The sequence below is a fragment of the Salarias fasciatus genome (assembly GCF_902148845.1).
Source record: "Salarias fasciatus chromosome 23 unlocalized genomic scaffold, fSalaFa1.1 super_scaffold_20, whole genome shotgun sequence".
NCBI classification, from domain to species: Eukaryota; Metazoa; Chordata; class Actinopteri; order Blenniiformes; family Blenniidae; genus Salarias; species Salarias fasciatus.
The window spans coordinates 5,732,845-5,756,728 of record NW_021941230.1 but is presented as its reverse complement, the minus strand read 5'-3'; the positions used below and the strand labels follow the sequence as shown (position 1 = coordinate 5,756,728).

General features: G+C 38.0%; 2 protein-coding genes across 2 annotated transcripts; one reads left to right on the top strand and one right to left on the bottom strand.

Annotated features, from left to right (window-relative positions):
• Nucleotides 1-11,014: 11,014 nt before the first annotated feature.
• LOC115383939 (coiled-coil domain-containing protein 28A-like) lies at nucleotides 11,015-14,605 on the top strand. The gene is given in 7 exon segments (XM_030086159.1): nucleotides 11,015-11,146; nucleotides 11,300-11,480; nucleotides 11,564-11,739; nucleotides 12,692-12,805; nucleotides 12,808-12,845; nucleotides 12,952-12,974; nucleotides 14,410-14,605. Coding segments are annotated over 6 exon segments (570 nt in total). The 5' UTR covers nucleotides 11,015-11,146; nucleotides 11,300-11,316; the 3' UTR covers nucleotides 14,465-14,605.
• Nucleotides 14,606-16,716: 2,111 nt separating this feature from the next.
• Nucleotides 16,717-21,596, bottom strand: LOC115383602 (methyltransferase N6AMT1-like). The gene is given in 8 exon segments (XM_030085735.1): nucleotides 16,717-17,151; nucleotides 17,226-17,344; nucleotides 17,346-17,365; nucleotides 17,430-17,513; nucleotides 20,062-20,152; nucleotides 20,238-20,271; nucleotides 20,274-20,326; nucleotides 21,469-21,596. Coding segments are annotated over 8 exon segments (648 nt in total). The 3' UTR covers nucleotides 16,717-17,032.
• Between the last annotated feature and the right edge of the window lie 2,288 nt (nucleotides 21,597-23,884).

The window sequence follows — 23,884 nt, the reverse complement described above, 5'->3', positions numbered from 1 at the left end:
GACTTCTTTTTCAGCATCTTGAATTTTGTTCTATCATTCTTAATGTTTGGGGAAGATAGACGACAACAGATCAGTGTTCATCGTGATATTTATTCAGAAATGAACAGTGGATTGGAATGTAAAGGTGTGAATGCCTCAGCATTCGCACAATAATAATAAAGAAACAGGAAAATAAAGGTGTGAATGGCTCAGCATTCGCACAAGAATAATACGCACAATAATAATAAGAAATGTAAACGTGTGAATGCTTCATCGTTCGCACAATTAAAATAACAATTTGGAATGTAAAGATGGGAATACCTTAGCATTCGCGCAACAACAATAAAGAAACAGGAAAATCAAGCTGGTAATGCCTCAGCATTCGCACAATAATAAGAATAAAGAAAAGGAATGTAAATGTGTCTCAGCATTTGCACAAATACAAAAAAAAAAAAAATCTGATTCAAGTAGCGAATCCGATGTGTAAATTCAGCCCCCATCATCTTCCACAGCTGCAGCAACTCAAACCCATCCAAATCTGTTAAAATCCACCTCCATGCTCGATCCGCTTGTTTACTGTCAAAAACTTTTTTTTTTTTTTTTTCTGGGAGAGTTTCACCACGGTCTGAACTTCAGACGACGCTGAACCCTGGCCCGGCCCGGCGCGTCGCTAACCGATTGAGATAGAGGAGAACAGGAGAACGGGGAAACAGGAAGCGGGCTTATCTCTGGACGGCCGCCGCCGCCGGGCCGAGGCGTGTGATGTGAGACCAGTTCTGGTGCCGCTTTACCGGGCTGCCGGCGCCGATAAGCTCTGGGATCTGGAGGAGGTAGAGACGTACGCAGGTAAGCAACAACAAGACACAATTGAAATTGGAGCAAGAGAAAGGGCCCGTGTGTGTGTGTGTGTGTGTGTGTGTGTGAGAGTGTGTGTGTGTTCTTCTACTTTAACTCCCTGAGCAGTGACCGGAGCACCTCCCCCCTCCCCCCCTCCCCTCCCCCCCCCTCCTCCAATCCAAGCACTTGGAAACCGGAACGAGGCGAGTGAAAGAGAGGATGGGATGGGAAAGAAAGGGGATGCAATGCGATGGGGAGAAAAAGGATGGAGCGCAAAGAAAGAGGGGACAGGAGAAGAGCGGCGGCGGAGAGAGAGAGAGGGAGAGGGAGAGGGCGAGCGAGCGATGGAACGGCTCGAAACGGAAAGAACTGACGGACGAGTGGAAGCAAACGAAAGGAGGAGAAGTGTTGGATTGGGGGATGAGAGGGAAGGCGAGGCCACCTCTTCTTCTCCCTCTCCTCTTCTCGGCCCATTCCTTTTTCCCCCCCGTGAGAATGAGTGTGTGTGTGTGTGTGTGTGTTGTCTTCCTCGTCAGATCTGCCACGCTTTCATTCGCACACAAAGACGGGACGTAGACGTACCTGGCACGGGGGACGTGAAGGAGCTGGCAGAGGTGTGTGTGTGTGTGTGTGTGGTGTGTTGTGTGTGTGTGTGTGTGTGTGTGTGTATGTGTGTGTGTCTCACCTGCCTGGCAGGAGGAGGGGAGCCTGTTAGAGATGGCCTGTCTGTCTGAGATGTCCCACTTAACACTGACACACACACACTTAACCCGCTCGACGGATGGCTTCCTCCTCGCCTCGCTTTCTGCTCGCGCACACACACACACACACACACACAAACAAACCTAGTTCGACACATTCACACTGCAAGATTCCTCATTGTTGCAGGTTCGACCCAGAAAAGTTTCATGTTTACACATCAATGTTTCAAAAGTAGCTAGCATGTTGCGCTACACAAACACAACACACACCACGCACGTGGTGCACATGCAAGTTGTGCACGGTGTCCACAATCAGAGTGTTTTTGTAAAAAATTGCGTTTTCTCCCATTTCCATAGAGATGAAGAAGGAGCATTTTCAAAAAGTTGTGTTTTTCTTTGGTTTCTCTGAGTTGGCATTGGAGCGTTTTCAAAAAGTTGAATTTTCCCTCGTTTCCACGGAGACGGGCGGCATTTTCAAAAGGTGTGTTTTCCCTAGTTTCCATAGAGTCTAAGTCAGAGGATTTTCCCTCCTTTCTGTAGAGATGGAGTCAGAGCATTTTCAAAAAGTTGCATTTTCCCTCGTTTCATGGCGATGGATCGGAGCATTTTCAAAAGTCTTTTTTTTTTAATTATTGCAGTTTTTTTTTCATTATGATCGCTTATTAGTTGAAATTGTGTTTTAAGAATGAAGCAAAATCTAAAGGTCTTTTACAGAAAAGAACATCTGTACAGTTCAATTCAAGAGTCAATATGGAGTCGATGCAAATTCAATCTTTTCTCAATTTTCTCTCACAATTCCGTTTAATCTCCAACTTTTTGACTATTTTGTGAAAAAACTACAGATTTTTAAGAATTTTTTTTGTGACTTTTTTCTTGACTAACCTGGATTTTTCATCAGTCCTGATGATGTTCTTTTCTCCTCTTTTCAGTGTTTTTGCTTTAAAAAAAAAACCAAACACAGTCAATCGGGTTCCGAGCAGCTGCGTTTTTTGACGCCAGGGTGAAAAAAAAAGTGTTCACGACAAGAAATTGTCGGGGTCTGCAATGCGACACAAACAAACAATAAACAAACACACACACACACACACACACACGCACACACACCCAAACATACAAGCTGCAATTAGCTTGTTTTAAAGGAAACAAATAACAGTAATTTTAACAGAACGCCGTCCATAACAATTCACCCCTGGAGGGATCAGTGGTTTACACACACACACACACACACACACACACACACACACACACACACACACACACACCACACACACACACACACACACATGCACATGGCAGTTTAGGTGCATGTGGTTATATTCAAATCTAAAAAAAAAAAAAACACACAATGCACATGCATGCACACACACACACACACACACACACACGCCTCCATTAAGTGTACTTGAGAGCGGCAGAGAGGGTCAGCTCAGTGTCTGAGTTATTACGCTACTTTGTTCTGCCTCAGTGGGAAGGCTGCACCCCGCGCACACACACACCACATACACACACACACACACACACAGTATTATTATCACCCATCAACACTCAAGGTGCAAATAAAAAGGGTTGGTTTGATAATGGAGTGAAAGAGATGAATAATATAAAAAAAAGAAGAGAATGAATGGGGGAGAAAGTGTCTGGTCACTGTTTCGTTTTTTTTTTTTTGCGCAGAAGTTTTTTGCAGCTGGCTGTCAAACCCCGACATCATCATCCCCGCCCCCCCCCCGTCCTGTCGTCCCTCCCCCTCCACCTTTCCGTCCATCTCGCCGTCCCTTTGCTCTCTCTCTCTCTCTTCTCTGTCTGGGTCCAACAACAATGGGGAAAGGGGGGGAAACATCTGCGGGGCGAGCAGGTAATTACAGCCGAGCCAAAACGCAGTGGGCAGCGAGCGAGGGAGCGAGCGAGCGAGCCGGCACCCCGCAATTAGCCCCGCATCTCCATCTACCCCCCCCCTCCCTCACCCTCACACCCAACCCCCCCCCCCCCTACTGATGACCAGCGTATTATCTCTGTGAAGAGACCCGGGAGACAGAGGAGAGTGGAGAGGGAAAATAGACAGATGAGTGGCCTCAGAGGGACATGAGTGCTCGGAGGAGGAGGAAGAGGAGGAGGAGGAGGAGGAGGAGTTTTATCTCCGCCTGCATCAGTCTGAAGCCGTCACCTCTTCAATACGCAATTTTAATGGCGATCGCGCGGCGGATCGGCTCGAATAGATGGGAAACGTGTGGGAATATGTTCGATTGCGGCTAAATATTCCAGTAATAGTGGAAGAGGCTGGTGGCAAATTACAAGAACCTGATGCTGTCAAGTCGGTTTGGATAAAATCAGAGGACGGTTATGATGCTTTTGTTGAAAATGTGCAGAATTGTCTCTGAACGCTCAAAAAATTGTGACTTTTCTGATGATTATCAGCTTTTGAACAGTGAGGAGGCTGCTGTCAAACTACAGGCATCTGCTGCTGCTGTTCAGTAGATTTGGATAAAGTCAGTTGGAGAGTTATGACACTTTCATGGAAAATGTGCAGAAATGTGTTGGATTCTAAGTGAATTTTCCCCTAAAATTGTGCTTTTTTTTCCTGATGATTATCAGCTTTAGACCAAGGAACAGTGAGGAGGCTGGTGTCAAATTACAAGAATCAGCTGCTGTTAGGTGGGTTTGGATAAAATCAGGATACAGTTACGATACTTTGGTGGAAAATGTGTTGGGTTATCACTTAATTTTACCCTAAAAATGGCATTTTTCCTGATGATGACCAGCTTTAAACCAAGAAACAGCGAGGAGGCTGGTGTCAAACTACAAGAACCGAACCAAACTTGAAGCTAAAATTCAGGTTTTCTTAAGACAATATTTAGTCTGAAAACATATAATACTTTAGATGACAAAAGACTTTTCTTTTGTCCAGTTTTGTCTCTTTGATCTCCGCCTGTGAGTTTGTTTACATCATTACCAGTTTTATTTAATAAAGTTTTTCCTGAGGAGGAGCATATTCATCTGTTCCCCTGTTCTCTAAAGTCCCCCCGCAGGGGGAGCTTCCCTCGCCTCCTCACATTTCCCCGTCCCTTCCTCTTGTTTGATTGGCTTGTTTGCGCCGCGCACGCCAACATGTGTCGCCTGTGTTTGTGCAATTGTTTGCTTCTGCAAATGAGTGTGTGTGTGTGTGTGTTGTTTTTTTTTTTTCAAACTGCGGGTGGATTTTATGATGTGTACTTTTTTTTTTTTTCTCTTCCTAGTCCAGGAGTCCCCGTCAGGACCCCTAGGCTTCCCTGTGCCTGCCTGCCAAAAACGTCTGCATCTCCTGGACCCCCTGGAGGCGGGGGACAGCCAAATGTCACTTGGACCCTCTACAGAGTGGCGAGTGGAGGACAGGAAGAGGCCAGTGGGAGGAGGAGGAGGAGGAGGAGAGAGGAGGAGGGGGGGGGCAGTGGAATAGGAAGGGGTGCAAGTTGTGAGATGTGAGAATTTGCTGAGAAACTTCACTTTTCTCCAGCATAATAAAAAGATCGTCACAGCGGGGTGTCATCGGCGTAGAGCAGTTTCCAAAGCCATGTTAAATGCAAACTTTTCATTTCAGAAAAAAAGTTGCGTTTTTTTTTTTTCCCCACCGTTTCCATGGAGACGGAGGGAAGCAGTTCTCAAAGCAGCATTGTTGTGTGAACGGACAAACAAAACGCAGTGAAAGTTTTGCATTTGAACTTCAAAATATTGCACAAGGATCAAATGCAAGGGACATTTAACACACTTGATGTTCAAGACGGACCAAAAAAAAAAAAAAAAGCCTTTATTTCTTTAAATCTACAAACAGGAGGCAGATATTGTCCTTCTTTATTTGAGTATTTACACTGCATAAACTACAAAAATTCAAAATTTTATCAATTCATTGGTCTTTTCAGTCAAAAGTCTCATGTCACGTCTCTCTCGTCTCTCTCATCTCAATTCTTCTATCCAGATCTCTTTTTCAGTAAAATTTACTGGTTTTAACAGTAATTTTCTTTCTTATATCGGATGACCCTTTTTACTGCGTATGCTGTTTGTCTTGTGTTTAATCAACAATTATTTAACATTTTATTTCATGAAATAAGCAGGCGTCCTGCTTTATGAAGGGAAATCCCGGTGTATGCTAACCGCTATGCTAACAAAACTGCTGAGTCATGGGCTGTTTGTTTCCAATGCACTGCAAAAACTGGAAAAACTCAAATCTTCCCAAGTTCTTTCATCTTGTTTCCAGTTAAAAAGTGTCATCTCACTTGATTTCAGGTCAATTTAAGACAGAGAGATATATTTTTTGATTTAAAATTCTTCTATCCAGATCTCTTTCAGTAACATGTACTTGCTGCATGGACACATCATTTCACTCGTTTTAACACTCCCTTTCTTTACTTTACTGTTGGTATCTTGTATTTAAGGGGCGCCGTTTTTTTTTTTGCAGTTTATGCTCCGTTTCCATGGAAATGGAGTTTGAGCATTTTCCAAAAGTTCCATCTTGGGAGCCGTTGTCACAAAACTGGGTTTTCAGAGACTCTGATTCTGCGTTGTCGTGTAAACACACCCTCAAAACATGATGATAGTTTTGCATTTTCACTTGGAATTGATCCAGATCAGAGGATGTGAGAGGTTTGACTGGATCAATAGATCAGATTGAGGATTTTTGTTGAAATGTACAATATACTACAGGAAACTAAAAACACTGGCAGCAAAGCGAAAGATTGGTTAAAACAGTTAAAACTTCCTGTAAAGTGAAAGTACTACACACACTGCAGAAACAGTTAAAAATGTTTAATTTGGTCATTAAAGCTGCAAGTGAAGCTTTTAGTACTCTCTTGTTTTTAGAAAAGCACATTAAAGCATAGGTTTACAAGTGTTTTTTCATGATTATGTGATTTAAAATACTAGTTTGTACATTTTAAAGTCACAAAAAGTACATCCGGGTCGTTTATTTTGCAGAACACTGCAAAAAGTCCAAGTCCAACAAATCAAGTAAAATGAGACATTTTCACTTAAAGCAACTTTAAAAAAAACTTGCTCAGAATTGGACTTTTTGCAGTGTTCTCAAATTAAATGATCTGGATGGACTTTTTGTGACTTTAAAATGTATAAACCAGTGTTTTACACCAAGTAGTTATGAAAAAAAAGAGTAAACGTACAAGTTTTAAGCTACTTTGCTAAAAAAAAAGACTACTAGAAGCTTTAATTATCAAAATAACATCTTTAACTGTTTCTGCAGGGTCTTTAGCACTTTCACCACTTTATTAAAACCGCCTGTTAAGGAATTTATGTTTTAACCATTTTTTGCTTTTCTGAATGTGTTTTTTTCCCCTTTTTGTGTCACTGAAGCAGTTTTAGAAATTCAAACTTTTACCAATGTGAGCTGTTTCATGGTTTTAAACCACTTTTGATGCATCTTTTAATGCAATTTTTGCTTGTTTGTCAGCCAATAAAATGTCAAGCTGCATGTAGTGATTTGTATATATATATATATATATATATATATATATATATATATATATATATATCTATATATATATATACATATATATACACACACACACACATATACACATATATTGTATATATACATGTATGTATATATATATATATATATATATATATATACATATAATACACACACACACACATATACACATATATATGTATATATACATGTATATATATATATATATATATATATATTATATATATATATATATATAATATAATAATTATATATTATATATATATATATATTCGTATATAGAATAGATTCGTCCTTGGAGAAGACGAGACGTCCAGCTTCCTTCACACATATATTTTATTCACCGTACGAATCTCCTCATGTGTAAACAAAACACTCAGCTCACGTGTGTGTGCATGTGTGTGTGTGTGTGTGTGTGTGTGTGTGTGTGTGTGTGTGTGTGTCTCAGTGAAGAAATACAGAAATCCACAGATCAAAACACGTCTTGTTCTGGGTCACAGCTGCTGAGATCCACACACACACTTTCCTAACCTTCCGGTTTAACCCCGACTTCCACCACGCACACAAACACACACACACACACACACACACTCCCTGCATATCGAACTGAAATGAACACATGAATAGAAACAATATCTCGTCCTTCGCGTCGGTTTTTTTGACGAGAGGATCGTTTCCGCCGGTCGAATCCTCCTTCCTGATTCAGCCGCCCTGCTTTTTATTCACATTACATTCATTGTGTTTCATTTATTTATTTCTCTTTCCTCCCCTGAAATGTACCTGGAAGTGACGGCCGCCGTAACCACGGCAACGGGAAACACACCGAAACCTATAGAAACTGTGAAATAACGATCCTCAGATTGACATTTATGGATTTTTTTCAACTGAGAAAAACTGCTTTTAATCACTTAATCTTCTGAAATTTGCTTTGAAATTCATGATTTCTTGAACTTTGGAGCGTATATCTTCAAAATTTTAGAAACTTGAATTTAGAGAATATTTGGCTGGTTTATTTGTGCTGATTTTAGCTTTTTATGCACAGAATGTCTCAAAAATCTCCCAAAAAACTGCAGCTGATGAGCTTTATGTTACTTTATGAATCGTTTAATCCTTAAAATTATTATTTCAATCTAGTTTAATGCTTTGTTTTAATGCATATTGCATTATTTAGACATTTTTCGCTCATTTTACTTCATTTAAAGCACTTTTCATTCCCTCGTTGGTGAAAACTTTGCTCCGTTTCTTCAAAACATAACTTTAATAAGTCAATGCTGGTGACGAAACACGTAATTTTACAGATTTAAACACATTTTTTGCAGAAATCTGCTAATATAGTGTATTTGACAGTTTTTGAAGACATTCTGTCACTGTAACTCCTGGAATCTAATGTAACTTTGATTTATTTTATATATTTTATGATTTTATTTACTTTAACTACAAGAAATAACAGATTTTTCTTTTTTTGTCTCATACTGTATATGTGTGTAAATGTTAGATATGAAACATTATATTATCAAAAAAAGACGGGATTTAAAGGATAAAGCAAAAAAAAAAAAAATAACATTTCAGTCAAACAGCTCAATTCTGACTGGTTATCACTGCATTTTCTCCTCTGCCCCCTGAAATCTGTTCAACAAAAACAACCTTAATCTTCTTATTTTATGTAATTATCAAATGTATAAACTACACTGATTCATTTCTCCTGCTTAAGACACTCAAACTGAAGGTTTCCACTGTTATTTGAATATTTGAAGAGCTAAAATCATGTGTTTTTCTGCAGTTTTGAAGACATTCTATCAGAATTTCATCTCATTTCATGACTTTAGTTCACTGTGACTCCTGGAATCTGTTCTAACTTTGATATATTTTATACATTTTATGATTTTATGAACCTCAACCACAAGAAAATAAGTGCTTTTCCCCCATTTTTTTCTTGTATAAATAGAGTTGTTGCATAAAATCCCCCCAAAAATAGCATTATATACATAACATTACTTATATATAGATGTTTTACAGTCTTTTATTGTAATAAAGTGTGAAATTTCACCAATTTCGAGACTTTCAAAGGCTGTAATTGGAGCGTATTTGTTATTCTGGTCAGTATGATGCTCTTTAGTGTATTTTCTCATGTGTAAATAACACATGAAAATGTTTTTTTTTTCTTTTTTTTCTCACTGATTTTAAAGTCTGGACTTCTCATCACATGCAGGCATTTTTTTTTTTTTTTTTTTCCATTTCACTGATTGAAATGGCTGCGACTCCCACATTGTAACATCTGTTAAAAAGCTGCATTATGGGAAAAAAAAAAAAAAAAAAAGAAGAGAGAGAGAGCAGGTAACTTGAAATTATCAGGTGTGTAATTAAACAAGTTGCGCTCCGTTCAGCCGTGATCATGAGAGGAGAGCGAACTGAGCTCTAACTAGTAGCTGCCTCTCCAAACAGCACCTACACTGCAATTATCAACCCCAGATGAGTGTGTGTGTGTGTGTGTGTGTGAGAGAGTGTGAGTGTGTGGATTTAATGGATTCACCGACAGTCTAAATGTTTTCATCTGTGGCGTTTTTATCGGCGGTTCGCCTCGCTCCGATCGCCTCACGCAAAACAGAGGATGAAAAAGATTTTAAAAATGAAGGTTTTTATTTGGATTTGTTGGAAAATTTTAGATTTTAATAAAACTAATCGTTCGATTTCAGACAATGCTTATCCTACTTCGCATTATGATCAAAAAGATTGTTTTTACTGAATAGAGTGTGAAAAAATGACATTTCAAGCAAATGTAGTGTAATTCTGATCAGGGATCTTTGCATTTTGTATTAGAAAACAACATTATTCTTTTATTTTGAGAAATGATCAATATATAAACTACACAGATACATTTCTCCTGCTTGAGACACTCAAATTAAAGGTTTCTATTCTAATTTGAATATTAACAGAACTAAAATTGTGTATTTTTTGCAACTTACAACCTTTAAAAAAAACTATGAAAAGCATTTATTGTCTCCTGTAATTGATTTTTAATTAAATACAGTAATTTTTCTACTACATCAGTTATTTACAAAAAATTCTTCTTAAATATGATTGATTTAATTCAATAGATGTCGTTTTTTTATTCGAATTACATTAGAGGGATCTATTTTAATCAATAAGGTTTAATTACTGGAGGTAAAACACACTTTTACAAAGTGTTTAGTTTATTATGAGAAGTGTCGGGTGTAAGCAACAGGTAGAAATTGGTTAATGAAGTGTTTTATTGGATAATATCGGGTTAAAATGCTTTTCTGTTCTTACAGACTGAAGTAAATGAAAGTTTTCAGTTTCTGACATTATTTTTCTGCCATTTCTTCAAATCTAGCAGTCATATTTAGAAATAAAATGTTTCTTTATGTAGGGAATCTGACTTTTGGGTGTAAATAATCTGGATTTTTTCCACAAAAAGGTGGTTTTTTTTTTACTCAATTTATCAGATATATTTAAAATTCCTTCACACCTGCCTCTAAAGGCGATCCTGTGAACACTGACTTAATCCTCGGTGCTGGAAATGAAAGGAATCTTGTCTTTTCTGTGTTTGAATGGACGAGATCTCCAGCCGTCGAGGACTCTGAGTGCAAGTTAAATCATTTGTTCTTTGAGATAGTAATCTAGCTAATCAGATTTTTTTTTTCTAAACATCCAGAACTAAAGTGTAAAAAGCAGCTCTTGCTTGTTTTAAATGAAAATAAAGAGAAAAAGATGCTTGATCTGTATTTTATTCACTTGTCTCCACCTTGTGGTTCTTTGCTTCCTCTACACTTAAACCACAAGCATGAGAGGCTCGAATTCAATCAAATATTCCCAAATAAATATTAATATTTATTATTTCTATCAATTTCATTAATAAAATATTAGCTAAAAGTTTAAATCCTGTAGTTTTTGTATTAAAATCTTCTTTAGTTTATCGAATAATCCATTACGTTTCGTCCCTTTACGTCTTACGTCATCATTACGTACCTCTTACGTGCCACCAAAACAGGAAGTGGCCGGATCAGCGTCTCCGCGCTGCTAAGCTAGCGCCGCTAGCCTCCGAGGCTCCACCACCAGGAGTTACTATGATTTGACACTTTATTCTATCTCAAGGACGAAGCGTCTCGACTCCGGGAGAAAAAACGGGATAAATTCTGCTGTAAGTGTGAGATTATAACTTTATCGGCCGCGGTTTGTCGGGGTGTGTCGCTTTAATCTCTAGTTAGCATGTTAAGCTAGCATCTTAAACCTGCCGGTTCGGTTCAATATGGCTGATTCGAGACGTCTCGCGTCGTTTCTGTCGCTTTTTTAGATAAAGAACATGAAGCTATGGAAGAGCGGAAGCTGAAGAGAAAGATCCCCCGGTCCTCCACCAGCACGGCGGCTCCCCTCGGCGGCTCCGGCCGGAAGAACAGCACCACGTCCGGGGGGCGAAACGCGGGCTACAGCCACAACATGGGGACGCAGTCCAGCCAGAAGAGCAAGACCCGGAGGTAAAATAACTACATTAACACTCATCCCGGAGATTAAACCGTCTGACCGGGCAGATTATCACTCTGTGGTTGTGATCTCGCAGGGGGGTCAAAGACAAACCCAGATCCCAGCCCGGTCCTGGATCTAAACCGAACCAGAACCAGGCGGCTCCCATCGTCCAGCACTCCTTCCTGACCGACGTGTCCGACGTGCAGGAGATGGAGAACGGCCTGCTGAGCCTCCTCAACGACTTCCACTCAGGGAAACTGCAGGCGTTCGGTAAGACCCGCCACTGAAGTCCGCTTCCGGTTCGATGTTTCAGGGAAAAGATAAGGGGAAAAAAATATTTTCACAATTTCAGAAGCTATTTATCCGTTTTCTGGATTATTTATTAACTTTAAACCACGTTTAACATTTTAAAAGTGACAAAAATATTGCCAGACAACCAATATTGAATTCTACAACCTTTATTATATTTACAAAAACGTAAAGAGTAGCTTTTCTAACAGCTTTTTTTAAATTTAAACACATTTAAAGAGGTCCTGATCGAAAATTACTGGATCTAGACTTCTTAAATCTGAACTAGATTGTTCTACAGATGTTAAACTTTCATTATAACACCATTTCTGATTTGTGAAAACTTTTTGGACTTGTGAAAATGGAAAAAAAAAAAAAACTGCATGTGTGACTGTGTTTTTCCACACCAACACCGCATTGGACCAGGCCCTCATAAAAAAATCAAAAGTTCTAACAAATCAGAAACGGTGTTTTAATGAAAGTTTAACATCTGTAGAATAATCTAGTCCAGATTTGAGAAGTCTAGGTTTAGCTGTTTTCGATCTGGACCTGGTTCAAAGTGGTCTAGATGTTGAGAAAACGGACAAACATGCAGTTTTCCCCCCTTTTAGCAAAACCAAAACATTTTCACAAATCAGAAATGGTGTTTTAATGAAAGTTTAACATCTGTACAGTAATTAAATGTGCTTTATTTATTTTTATAAACATAATAAAGGTTGTAAATATTCAGTATTTGTTGTCTGGCAACGTTTTGTCTTAATCAAAATGTTAAACATTAATAGAACGGAAAAAAAAACATGAAAATATTTTTCCCTTAACTTTTCCCTTAAATGTCAATCAGAAGCCAACTTCAGTTCTGTTCAAAAAACCAACTTCAAACTGAGTTTTTAATGTAATTTTATGTCTTGCTTTTCTTCGTTCCTCCTCCCCTCAGGCAACGAGTGCTCCATCGACCAGATGGAGCAGGTGAGGGAGATGCAGGAGCGGCTGGCTCGCCTGCACTTCGACCTGTACGGCGAGGTGGACGAGATGCCGGAGGAGCAGAGGAAGGGCCCTCCGACACCAACATGGACAAGTTACTGCTCAACGTGAGTCTTCACCCCCCCCCCCCCCCCCACCCCCCCACCCCCACCCCCTCCAAACACGATCGGAGCTTTAAGTGTCATTAAACCCTGAATGTTCTGCTCTCCACAGCTCGAGGACCTCAGCACTTCCATGTATCCTTCTCAAAACCGGCGATATTTAAAATTCATCCCTCTGATTTTCTAAATTTACATTTTTTTAAGCTTCAGAGGCTTTAAAGCAATTAAAAATCTCATGTATGTAACTTAGAAACCCTTCTATATAATTATATTTGAGCATTATTTAAAAATTTAATCTCTTTTCTGCATTTATATTGAACTTATTTGACTTTTTTGGAGATTATTAGGCCGTAAATTGAAAAAAAGAGAATATAGAAGCTTTTTTAACAACATATCTTGATTTTTAAATAGAACAGAAACAGATTTTAAACATTTTCACTGATTATATTCAGTATGTGGTTTGACAGTTTTTTCTTATAAACTTATATACTCCTAAAATCTGATTCCATCAACTCTTTGGATTCAGTTTCAATTCGATAAAACATCGTTTCTATGTTAAATGTATTGATATAAACACTTTTTTCCTACACAAACAGTCCATTTTAATGTAATTTGCAGAAGAAAATCAACATGCAAAATAAAATGTGGTCCCAACACTGAACCCTGAGGAACACCGCAGGTTACTTTAATCCAGTTTGTTCAATTTTACATGAATGTATTTATTATATTAAACAATATAAACTCTATTTTTTTTTTCAAAAAGTCCTACAGCAGCTTTGAATCTTTGAATTTCTTAAGAAAGTCTTTTTTTCAATGGATATTTTAACAATTTTGTTAAAAAGCACATCTCAGATTCCAGTAGGATTCAAGATTTACAATTCAACTCAGCTTTATTTTTATAGTGATAAATGTACCAGTTGTCTCTAGGAGTTTTTATTGAGAAAACCCATTTTTAGAAACACTTTAACAGAGAAAACAAAAACTTTTTTGAAAAAAAAAATCCATGAACACAACTTAAGCTGTTTTTGCTTTTGACGTTAGAATAAAAATAAATAAAATAAAAATAGAAAATGTAAATATTTAGAATATTACTGTGAATATTTACAAAACTCTTCCTTCTTTTGACACACAAATTAAATTAACAAATGAAAATAGGAAAAAATTCAGGAAAAATAGAAAAAATTAAATAACTAGATTAAAAAATTACAAAAAATATTTTGCAGATAAAAATTGAAAATAAGCCCTCATATTGTCATTTGAAAACTAAACTACAAAGTTTAGGAACGATAATAAAATAAACTGTACAATGAAGAAATGACATGAAAAATGAATGGAAAAAACAGGCTTAAAATTGATTTTAAAAGATTCAATTGAGAGAAGATCAGAATTTTTACCAGGTAATTTAAACCAGGAGTTTTTTCAGTAATTATTATCATTATCATATATATTATTGTTATTTTTATTGTTATTGTTGTTATTTCATGAATCAAAACCTAAAATATTGTCTTATTTCTTTTTATAAATTCTGTCTTTTCTTCCTGTTCGGAACCTTTTCTTGACTCCTCTGAAGCCAGAAACTGAATCTGGCCGACAGCCAGGAGGTCCCGAGGCCCGCCAACCCCTGACCCCTGACCCCTGACCTCTAACCCCCCCCCCCCCCCCGCAGTATTAAGAGCTCCTCACCAGCGAATCACTGTCTGCAGGCCGGAGGCTTGTGGAGCCCAATCCTGCCGCAAATCCCCGATTTGGGACGGAAATGTCACTTTAAATAAGAAAAGAACACATTTTTCCTGCACAAATCTGCCAAATATTGACTTTTTTTAATATTTTTTAACACAGGAAACAGTTCAAATATGAATAGATATAAATATTTATTAATAATTCCACACAGAAATGAGCATAAATGTTGATTATAATTGAATAAAATGTTATATTAGTTTTAAATCTGGAAAAAATTTCAATGTTTTTGACTTTTATAGATTAAAACATGCAACAACATATATTTAAAGCTTTTATGGTGCATCTTTGGGCATTTAAATAAAAATATTACATTTTTCTTGCAAGAAAACAGTTTGAATCAATGTAAATGTTTATTTGAATGCATAAAGCAGTTTAAATAGAATAAAACGGTTAAAAATTGACCAGAAAATTAGTGAAAAATGAATTTAATGCATTATTTTCATTTGATTTAGAGCTATGTCACTTTTAAATATTATTTTTGAATCAAAATCCTGTAAATTCCTGAATATTTTAATATTTTCTGCATATTGATGTTATTTTAGAAAGGAACAGGAAAAAACACAACCTCAGTTTTTTAAGCTGCTTTTTTGGCATTTAAATTAAAATTGCATAAAGTTTATCGAGAAACATAAGAAAAGTAGTTTAAATATAGAATTTAGTGACTAAATAATGATTCCACACAGAAAAGTGAGCATAAATATTAAATATAATGCATTATTACATATTTAAATATTTTTTAACTTAAATTCTGAACATTTGTTCATTTTTTTGCAGAATTTGATCTTATTTCCCAGATTTATGCAGGAAAAATCAACAAAAAACTTGATTTTCTTGCAGGAATTTATCAAAAATAATTCAAAATCTTAATAATCTTTAATCGTAGCTGCAGAAACTGTTTCCAGTTCAGAGCTTTAACAAGAAATCATCCAAAAAATGAGTTTTTTCAGTAAAAACAGCGACGTATCGTCGGTATATTTGCACATATCTGCAGAAAACGTTGCACATTAAACAGCCCGAACGTCATGCCTTAACTTTTATTTTCATGCATATTTTGATTTTAGAGAGATTTAATATAATGAGATCATTTCTGAATGTTCGATTTTTTCGGTGATTGTATTTCTCCTTAACTCAATAAACGTGTGAAAGTTTCGACTCTTTTATGCAGAAATCTCTTTATTTCTTGACAAACTTACAATTTTATCCAAATTTGTTCAAATGTTTTGGATATTTTTTAATAAATTTAGTAATTTTCTGCCAAAAAATGCAAATAATTGTGGAACAAATTCAAATTATTGTTAGAAATTGTTTAAAAATCTTTAATATTTTACATTTTCTAATAGAATTTTATGGGAAATTTGTAAAGTACAAAATTTCATGCCACGGTTTCGACTGTAAAAATAAATGTAATAAATTACAGTAAAAAATGAGTAAATTTCATTTCCTGAAATAAAACTTTAAATTCTGGCCACAAATTAATATAAATGGCCAAAAAATCCTCATTCAAGACCATAAAATGTTGATTTTTGGCTTTCAAATACTAATTTGACCTGAAAAAGTACCCGTTTGAGACTAAAAGTAATCATTTGTGGCTGTGAGCTACTAGTTTGTGAGAAAAAGATATTTTAAGCCACAAAATATTAATTTTCAGCCACTTTGGACCACAAAATGTTCATTTATGGTCAAGACATACTCATTTCAGATAACAAATTGTTATTGTAAGGCCACAAAATAGAATCTGTGGTCATGAAATGCTAATTTGTGCATTATCTAAAGTTTTATATATGTGTTTTTATTAATTTTGTCCTATATTTGGAATTACATTAAAAAATTCCAGTTTTAATGTTGCGTTTTTAGTCACTAATAAGGTGAAAGCCATCAAATTGATGCAATTTTCTGTGCTAATATTTGAGCTTTTTCGTTATTTTTTTTGAATACATAAACTGAAATAAAAGGGTTAAAATTCTGGAAATAATTTAAAATATTGAAGTTTGTACAAGAAAAAAATCCGAGTGCAGTTCTGGAAAATGTCCACCAGATGGCATCAGAGAGAAATGTTAACAGTTTCTCTCTCCTCTTTTCAAGCTTTTTTTTCATGAAAATTTTCAGATTTTAGCTTTTTAAGTCATTTCACTTGTTTTGAAGTAATTCTTTCATGCTTTTTCCAACCATATTTCATTAAAATTCTACACATTTCAGGATTTTTTTAAGCCGTTCTATAATTTGCCTGTGCTTTAGATGGATAAATACTTTCCAAATATGCTGTTAAACTATATTAATAATTATTTTAACTAACAAAACAAAGGTAATAATGATTGAAATTGTCTTAATAATCGACTAAAAGCATTTTTTCTCAGTCATGCATCAAAAAATTGAACCACATCCAGTTTATTTCCATGAAATTCAGTTAAAATTGGAGAAAACGAGCCATTAAAAAGTAAACATGTCAGTAAACGTCAGGTGGTGTTTTCTGGGCTCCGGTGGAACCGCAGGATGGAAAGTCTCTCGTTTCCGGCTCTGGTCGTCAAACAGGGCTCTCCGGTCAAACCCTGCTGCCCCAGAATCTGGATGTCATCTAGAAAAGACAAAAATAAAAAAAAATCAGATTTTCAAGTGTTTGGTTGTTTTAATAAGAGATGGAAACCCCACCTGGACGGTTCTCTGCGATGGTCACCAGGTAGAAGAGTCCGGCGGCGGACAGCAGCCGCCCCACCAGGGGGAGGAGCCTGTCGGTGACCTCCCGACCCCGCAGCCCCCCGGCCCAGGCCCTCGATGCCCGACCCGCCGACCTGCAGCCCAGAGAGGAAGATCAGAGCAGGAAACCTGTTTTCGGGATCAGGAGGCCAGACGTACCTCCTCTGAGGGCGTGACCACGTAGGGCGGGTTGAAGAGGAGGACGTCCACCTTTCCGCACAGCCGGGGGAGGAGGCACTGCGCCTGGCGGGGGCGGGGAACATGGGTTCGATTCCCGGTGGAGACAGTGAGTGTAGTGGTTAAATGGTGTCTTTAATTCAGAATTATATTCATAGTCTTGGTGTTTACATGAGAAAAACGAAGAATTAAATCCTCTCTCACGCCGCAGGCTGCGGAGCGTTCTGATTGGTCCGAGGTGCCGTGACGTACTGACGTCACCCGGAAGTAAACAGAGTTTTCTCGTCTTTCTTTCACCATTAACTTTAACGCTTTTAAAAAAAGAAAAGTGAGAAGTATATTTTCAATCATTAGTACCTATGTGTTTTTAATAATTTACATATAATTTTAATGATTTTGCCCTCTTCTTTTCAGAGTTGTACAGTTTGTAGAGTTTTACAGTTTATTTCCATAAATAACTGAAAAGTTTGTGAAATTACAACATTTTACAATTAATTTGTAGCAATTTGAATTGATGTTCCCCTTGTTTTACAGTTGTAAAGTTGAGTTGTACAGTTTACCTCCTTTACTCCTTTACCTTAAATAACAGAAAAATATTTGAATTACGACACACTTGTTCACGTATTTTACACATAAATAGCTTCTTCTCTTTGTAAAAGAACAGAGATAGTGTTTTTTTTCACAGTTACAGGGATTTCTTGTTATTTACGTTTGTGTAAATTGATTTGATTGAATGAATGAATTGGCATTTTCAAAATACAGAAAATAATTGTAAAATAAACAGTAAAATGCTATTGTATTACTTTTTTTTACAGTGTGCGGCTTTGAAAATGTCTGGGTTGTTAAACACTCGTTAATCCGCTCATTTCTTTATATCCAGTTCTTCCAAAACCGCCTTCAAATAAATCTTTTTCTTCTGAGTGGAACCGCGGGCTGCGGGCCGCCATCTTGGAAAGTTGCGTCATCCCCACGGCACATGCGCAGAACTGCTAGCAAGATGTCTCGCCTAATTAGCATAGAATTCTGTATTTATAAAATATGACAACGTTTTCAGGCGTTTTCATACGGAGCCCCGGACATGACATGGTAAAAAAAAAAAATTAAATTGTGGCCACGAATTACTAATTCGTTTCTATGAATTAGTTCTATCATTCATATACTGAACATTCCAGTAAAGTTGACAACATATTGACAGATACTTCGGTCTCAATACAAAACGTCAGTAACCTACAAAGGGCGCTTCCATCCCATCGTTGTGAGGTGGACGATATGCTACGAGCTCATTTTTATTAAAAGTATCTGGTCTATCAAGCAGCAAAACAATATTGATTTCAATCAGCACCCGTGGGTGCTGCGGGGTTAAGGGACCGTCTACAATTTACAAGACGCACCAAAAGTGAAGACAAATAGCTAAAAAAAAAAAAACCCACCAACAACAACAAAAAAAAAAAACGTAATACCACCACCTGGGATTTACTACAGTGTCACCATAAGTGCTACAACCTTCATTTGTCTCCTTCATTTGTAATTGTAGACGGTCCCTTAACCCCGCAGCACTTTCTGCTGCTTGATAGACACATACTTTTAATAAAAATGAGCTTGTAGCATATCGTCCACCTCACAAAGATGGGATGCAGCGCCCTTTGTAAGTTACTGACGTTTTGTTAAAGAGTTATTGAGACTGAAAGTCCGTATCTGTCAATATGCTGCCGACTTCACTGAACTGTTTTCGTGGGAACGAATTAGTAATTCGTGCGCACGATTTAATTATTTCGAGGGAACGAATTAGTAATTCGTGCGCACTATGGATGGGACGAGATCTCGCGAGATCGAATGCCTCGAGATTGAGTACGTTTATATCAAGGCAAAAACTCTTTATTAACTGGAATATTGACGGAATAATACATTATATGGCGCACAGCCATATAAACACGTGCAAACCCTGAATATGCTCATATTCATATTTAAAAACCCGGTCGAAAGGGACAAATACTGTTCTGCGCATGTTCTATCCGCAAGGAATCTTGGTCTTTTGAGTCCACAAACTATTTGTGATACAGTGTAATTGCTACGACGTAAAGAAAATGGCGGAAATGATCGTTCAGTTCTTCTCTTTTATTGAAAAAACGGTGCAATCGCATCAACGAACATTTTACCACGTCTTGCCTGCTCACACTCTTTTCTAACAACATGCAGAGAAAACCTGCAGCAGCTGCGCCCTTTCTTCCTCTGTGGTGTCTGTGTAAAATAAGGTTGAACATGCAAACAGCACACCTAGTGGCATGAAGTGCAAATGCAGTCATGGCGTCGTTTGTGCGCCGCGGTTTGAATGGGAATAGGCGAACTAGGTGGCCACCTAGGGGGCAGTGTACAGGCCGACCCGACACTCCGTGTTCGGGTGTGAGCACTGCTCTGCGCCGCTCCGACGCTGCATGTGAGTACCGCACCGCTCCCCACAGCTCAACAACCGCGCCGAATTAGTAATTCGTGGCCACAATTTAATTTCTTTTTTTTTCTCCATGTCATGTCCGGGCCCCGTATTTTCATAATCTTTTTAGAGCAGAATTAGGTTTCATTAATTATTTATAGGAAAATAAAAGCCCCGTGGACTCACCAGGTCTGTGAGGACGGGCTGCAGCGGGACCCGGTTCCGGGAGGCCGTCTCCGCCGTGCAGCGGGCCGCCGCCGGGTTCACGTCGGTGCATCTGGAAGCACAGCTCACAGTCAGATCCTCCATTCCAGATGCTCCAGATGTTACAGAGAGAGAGAGAGAGAGAGAGAGAGACTCACATGTGCAGAGCTGAGGGTCCCAGCAGCGAGGATAGAAGGCAGACACCACTCCAGAGCCCGATCCCACCTCCAGGCACACGCAGGGGCTGCTGGCAGAGGTCAGAGGTCACTGAGGTGTCTGTGGATAATTTATATGGGACTTTTTTTTATTTCTCTACAAATCTGAATAAAGCCTAATTCCGCTCCAAAATGACCATGTAAACACCTGAAATCTTTACTAGAATTAAGTTTAAATCTGTTTATTCTAAGTTAAGTTTATTCTATTTATTGTTTTATTTTAGTTTATTCTATTCTGTTTATTCATTTATTTATTTATTTATAGTACATTTATTCAAGCGGGATTATATCCTAATTAGGCGCTGCTTCATTCCAGTCGTTCTGCGCATGCGCCGTGTGATGACGCAACTTTCCAAGATGCGGCCCGCGTTCAACTCCTATGAAACGATTTATTTAACGGCGGTTTAGAAGAAGTGGATATAAAGAAACAGCAGATTAACAGACGCTTAACAACGTGGATATTTTCAAAGCTGTAGCGTTAAAGTGAATCGAGAAGAAAGACGGAGAAAAACACTGTTTTACCTGTCCGGAGACGTCATACGTCACGGCCGGTCTCGACCATTAGAACGCTTCGCAGACCCCGGCGTGAGAGAGGATTTAATTCTTCATTGTAAACACAACGCTCATGATTAATTTATTATGCAGAATAACCAATTCCGAATTAAGCACACTGACACGGATAAATAGAGCTGTAGTTACAATCATCTTAATGTGGTCTGAAAGCTTTATATAGAACATGGAAAACAAAAAAAAGGAAAAACAGACATCTAATTAATAGTTAATATTTAATAAATATTTAATCCTACCCTTTCACGCAATGGCTTATCTTAATGTACAAAAAAAAATCTTTATAATTATAATGATCATTTTTATCAATCCATTCAATACTACACTACTATAGTATCACAGTAAAAACACCCATCCTTAAACATCACGATGAACAAACAATCCTCGTGTCAATCTGAGACAGAGTGAGCATGGAGATGAGAAACAAACGGATGGGAACAATGTCAAGAGAATGCACAGTGTAAATAATTCAAATATGCAGATTAGAATCTGTATAATCTCTTGTCTGTATGTTTGGGTGAAATAGGACGAAGAGTTCAGAGGGATTGTCAGTCTGATCATTATGAAACCGTTTGTATCCAGAGGGTCAGAGGTCACCTGATGGAGCCGCAGCCTCGCGGCGTCCTGCTCCAGCGCGTCCATCAGGAGGAACGAGTCCTCCGCCGGCTCGTAAACGTCCCGGAAGTCCCCGCGTCCCGCGTGCGAGTAAAGCGGGGTGGGAACGCCTGGAATCATGACCCTTCACGGCCGATTTCTATCCTGAAAGGATGAATAAACCCCGAGGGTCCTCCATGGGGCCGGAGCCCGGCACTTCCGTGTTTACAGTGACGTCAGGGTAACGTCGGTTCGTTCGCCCCTGCGTCAGCCCTGATATGATGTTTTGTGACTTATTAAATTAAATTTATTTTTTAATTCCTTTTTAATTAAACAATTGGCTCACACACTACTTAAATATTGTTTTTCACCATTAATTCAATATTATATTTACGCTTCAGCTTCCAGTTTACAGCTTTCGGTGCTTTACTGCCATCTGCTGGACATTAAGTGGAATTACACTAAATGAGTGGAAATATGGTTATTGTTATTTTTCTTTATTTCAATTATTTATATATAATTATTTCTATTATTTGCACATATTAAACAATATTGAGATAAATATAAGAAGATGAAGCCAGACTATACAGGAGAGGGTTTACTATGGAAATCTTACTCACCAATAAACTTTATTGTAATGAAATATTAATAAAAAACAGCACAACATTTCACTATGAATCACTGGGAAACTATTTAAAGATTTTAGCCTGCAAAAGAACCAACGATAAATTTAAATGATTTTTCCACAGTTTAGAAAGTAAAAATGTTGTTGTGGTATGGAGATTGTATTAACTCCATTTTCTTTTCAATTAATAAAATTACATAAATGTAAAAAATCACAAAAAATGCAAAGAAAAACAATCCACTAGTGCACGTGAAAAAAAATGCAATGCCAACAATCTTTTCCAACCAAATAAATAAATTAATTAATTTAAAAAATGCAAACAAAAAAACAATATGAAAAAAACTTAGAAGCCCCTACAACACCCCCTCCAAAAAAACAAAAAAAAAATACAAATTGAAAAAAAAAAAAAATCGCAAAACAAATTCCACAAAATGCAAAAAAAAAACCCAAAAAAATCACACTTCAAGATAAAACTTCCCATAGTGCAAATAAATCCACGGTATTACATAAAACTCAATAAAAGTAAACAGAAATTTCACAAAAATGCCGCAAATGATAAAAATGAAAATAATAAATAAATAAAACACACAGTGGACAGTTAAAGTGTCTCTGCCCTCCTGCAGTCCAGACGTTTTCACCAGGATGAGTGTAGAGAAAATACATCACCTTAAATAGAATAATAAGAAAACAGGGAATGCAGGCAGGAAAAAGGTGCTGCAGATTTTACTTTATGTGATCATGTACCTATAAGTATGGACACTATACTGGTGAAAGAAATGAAAATACAATGAAAGCAGATGCTCTTGCTAGAAGACTACAGGACCTTGATTACTACGGGTTTTGGAATGATGTCAAAGTCATGAAACTCTACTGCCATCTCATATAGAAGGAGTATGTGGTCCAGAAATATTGCTGAGTTGTGGCGAAGACATTATTGTCACTTATTTACCTCTGTGAAAAGTGAGAATGTGTAATTGATCATGTTGAATATGACGAGGGTGTGATTGTTGGTACTAGTGAAGTTTGTGACGCAAAAAGGTACTAGAGATATTCTATATGTAAGACTAGAGATGTAGGTTTCTTACAGGTGATGATCAATGTGGTTTTAAAAAGAGACATGGCACTGATATGTGCATTTATGCACTAAAAGGAAACGGTTTGGAAAATATCTGACCCCGAACTCTACCATATTCCTTTGTTTTACTGATGCCTCAAAAGCATTCGATAGACTAAATCTTCATGAAATTAATTATCGAGGTGTTCCTAAATATTTGGTTCGTATCTTAGTGTTCCGGTATGCAAATCAGGTCATGCATGTGAAGTGGGACGGTGTTTTGTCTCACCCCTTTCATGTCAGCACGGGTTCGGCAAGGAGGAATTCCGTCTCCGGCTCTATGCGGATGATGCCCTGTTGAGAGACTTTTGTACTCCCTGTATACTGCCCCCTTGTGGTGTAACTATGGGCAGTACACCCTGAGCAGACTGACTGTGGCCTATAATGACTGTTTCAGGCTGTTGATGAAGGTTGGTGGCCACAGTGCAGGTCAGTTTGTGGAAGCCTGAGAGGCTAAGGCTGAATCCTATTTCACCCCTTGGCCCTACCCCTCCGTTTTGCGCGTTCACGTGGAGGGGTAGGAGTGGTCCCAATTGTCTTTTGACGTAGGGGTAGGGCCAGGAAGGAGGGCTATTCACCCCTCCAAAAGTAGATTCTCCCAAGGCACACTCCAAACGGACGGGTGTGATCCAGTGGCGGCTGGTGGCGAGGGGCGCTTGTTTTGTCCGCCTATACCGCGAGGTGGCGGGC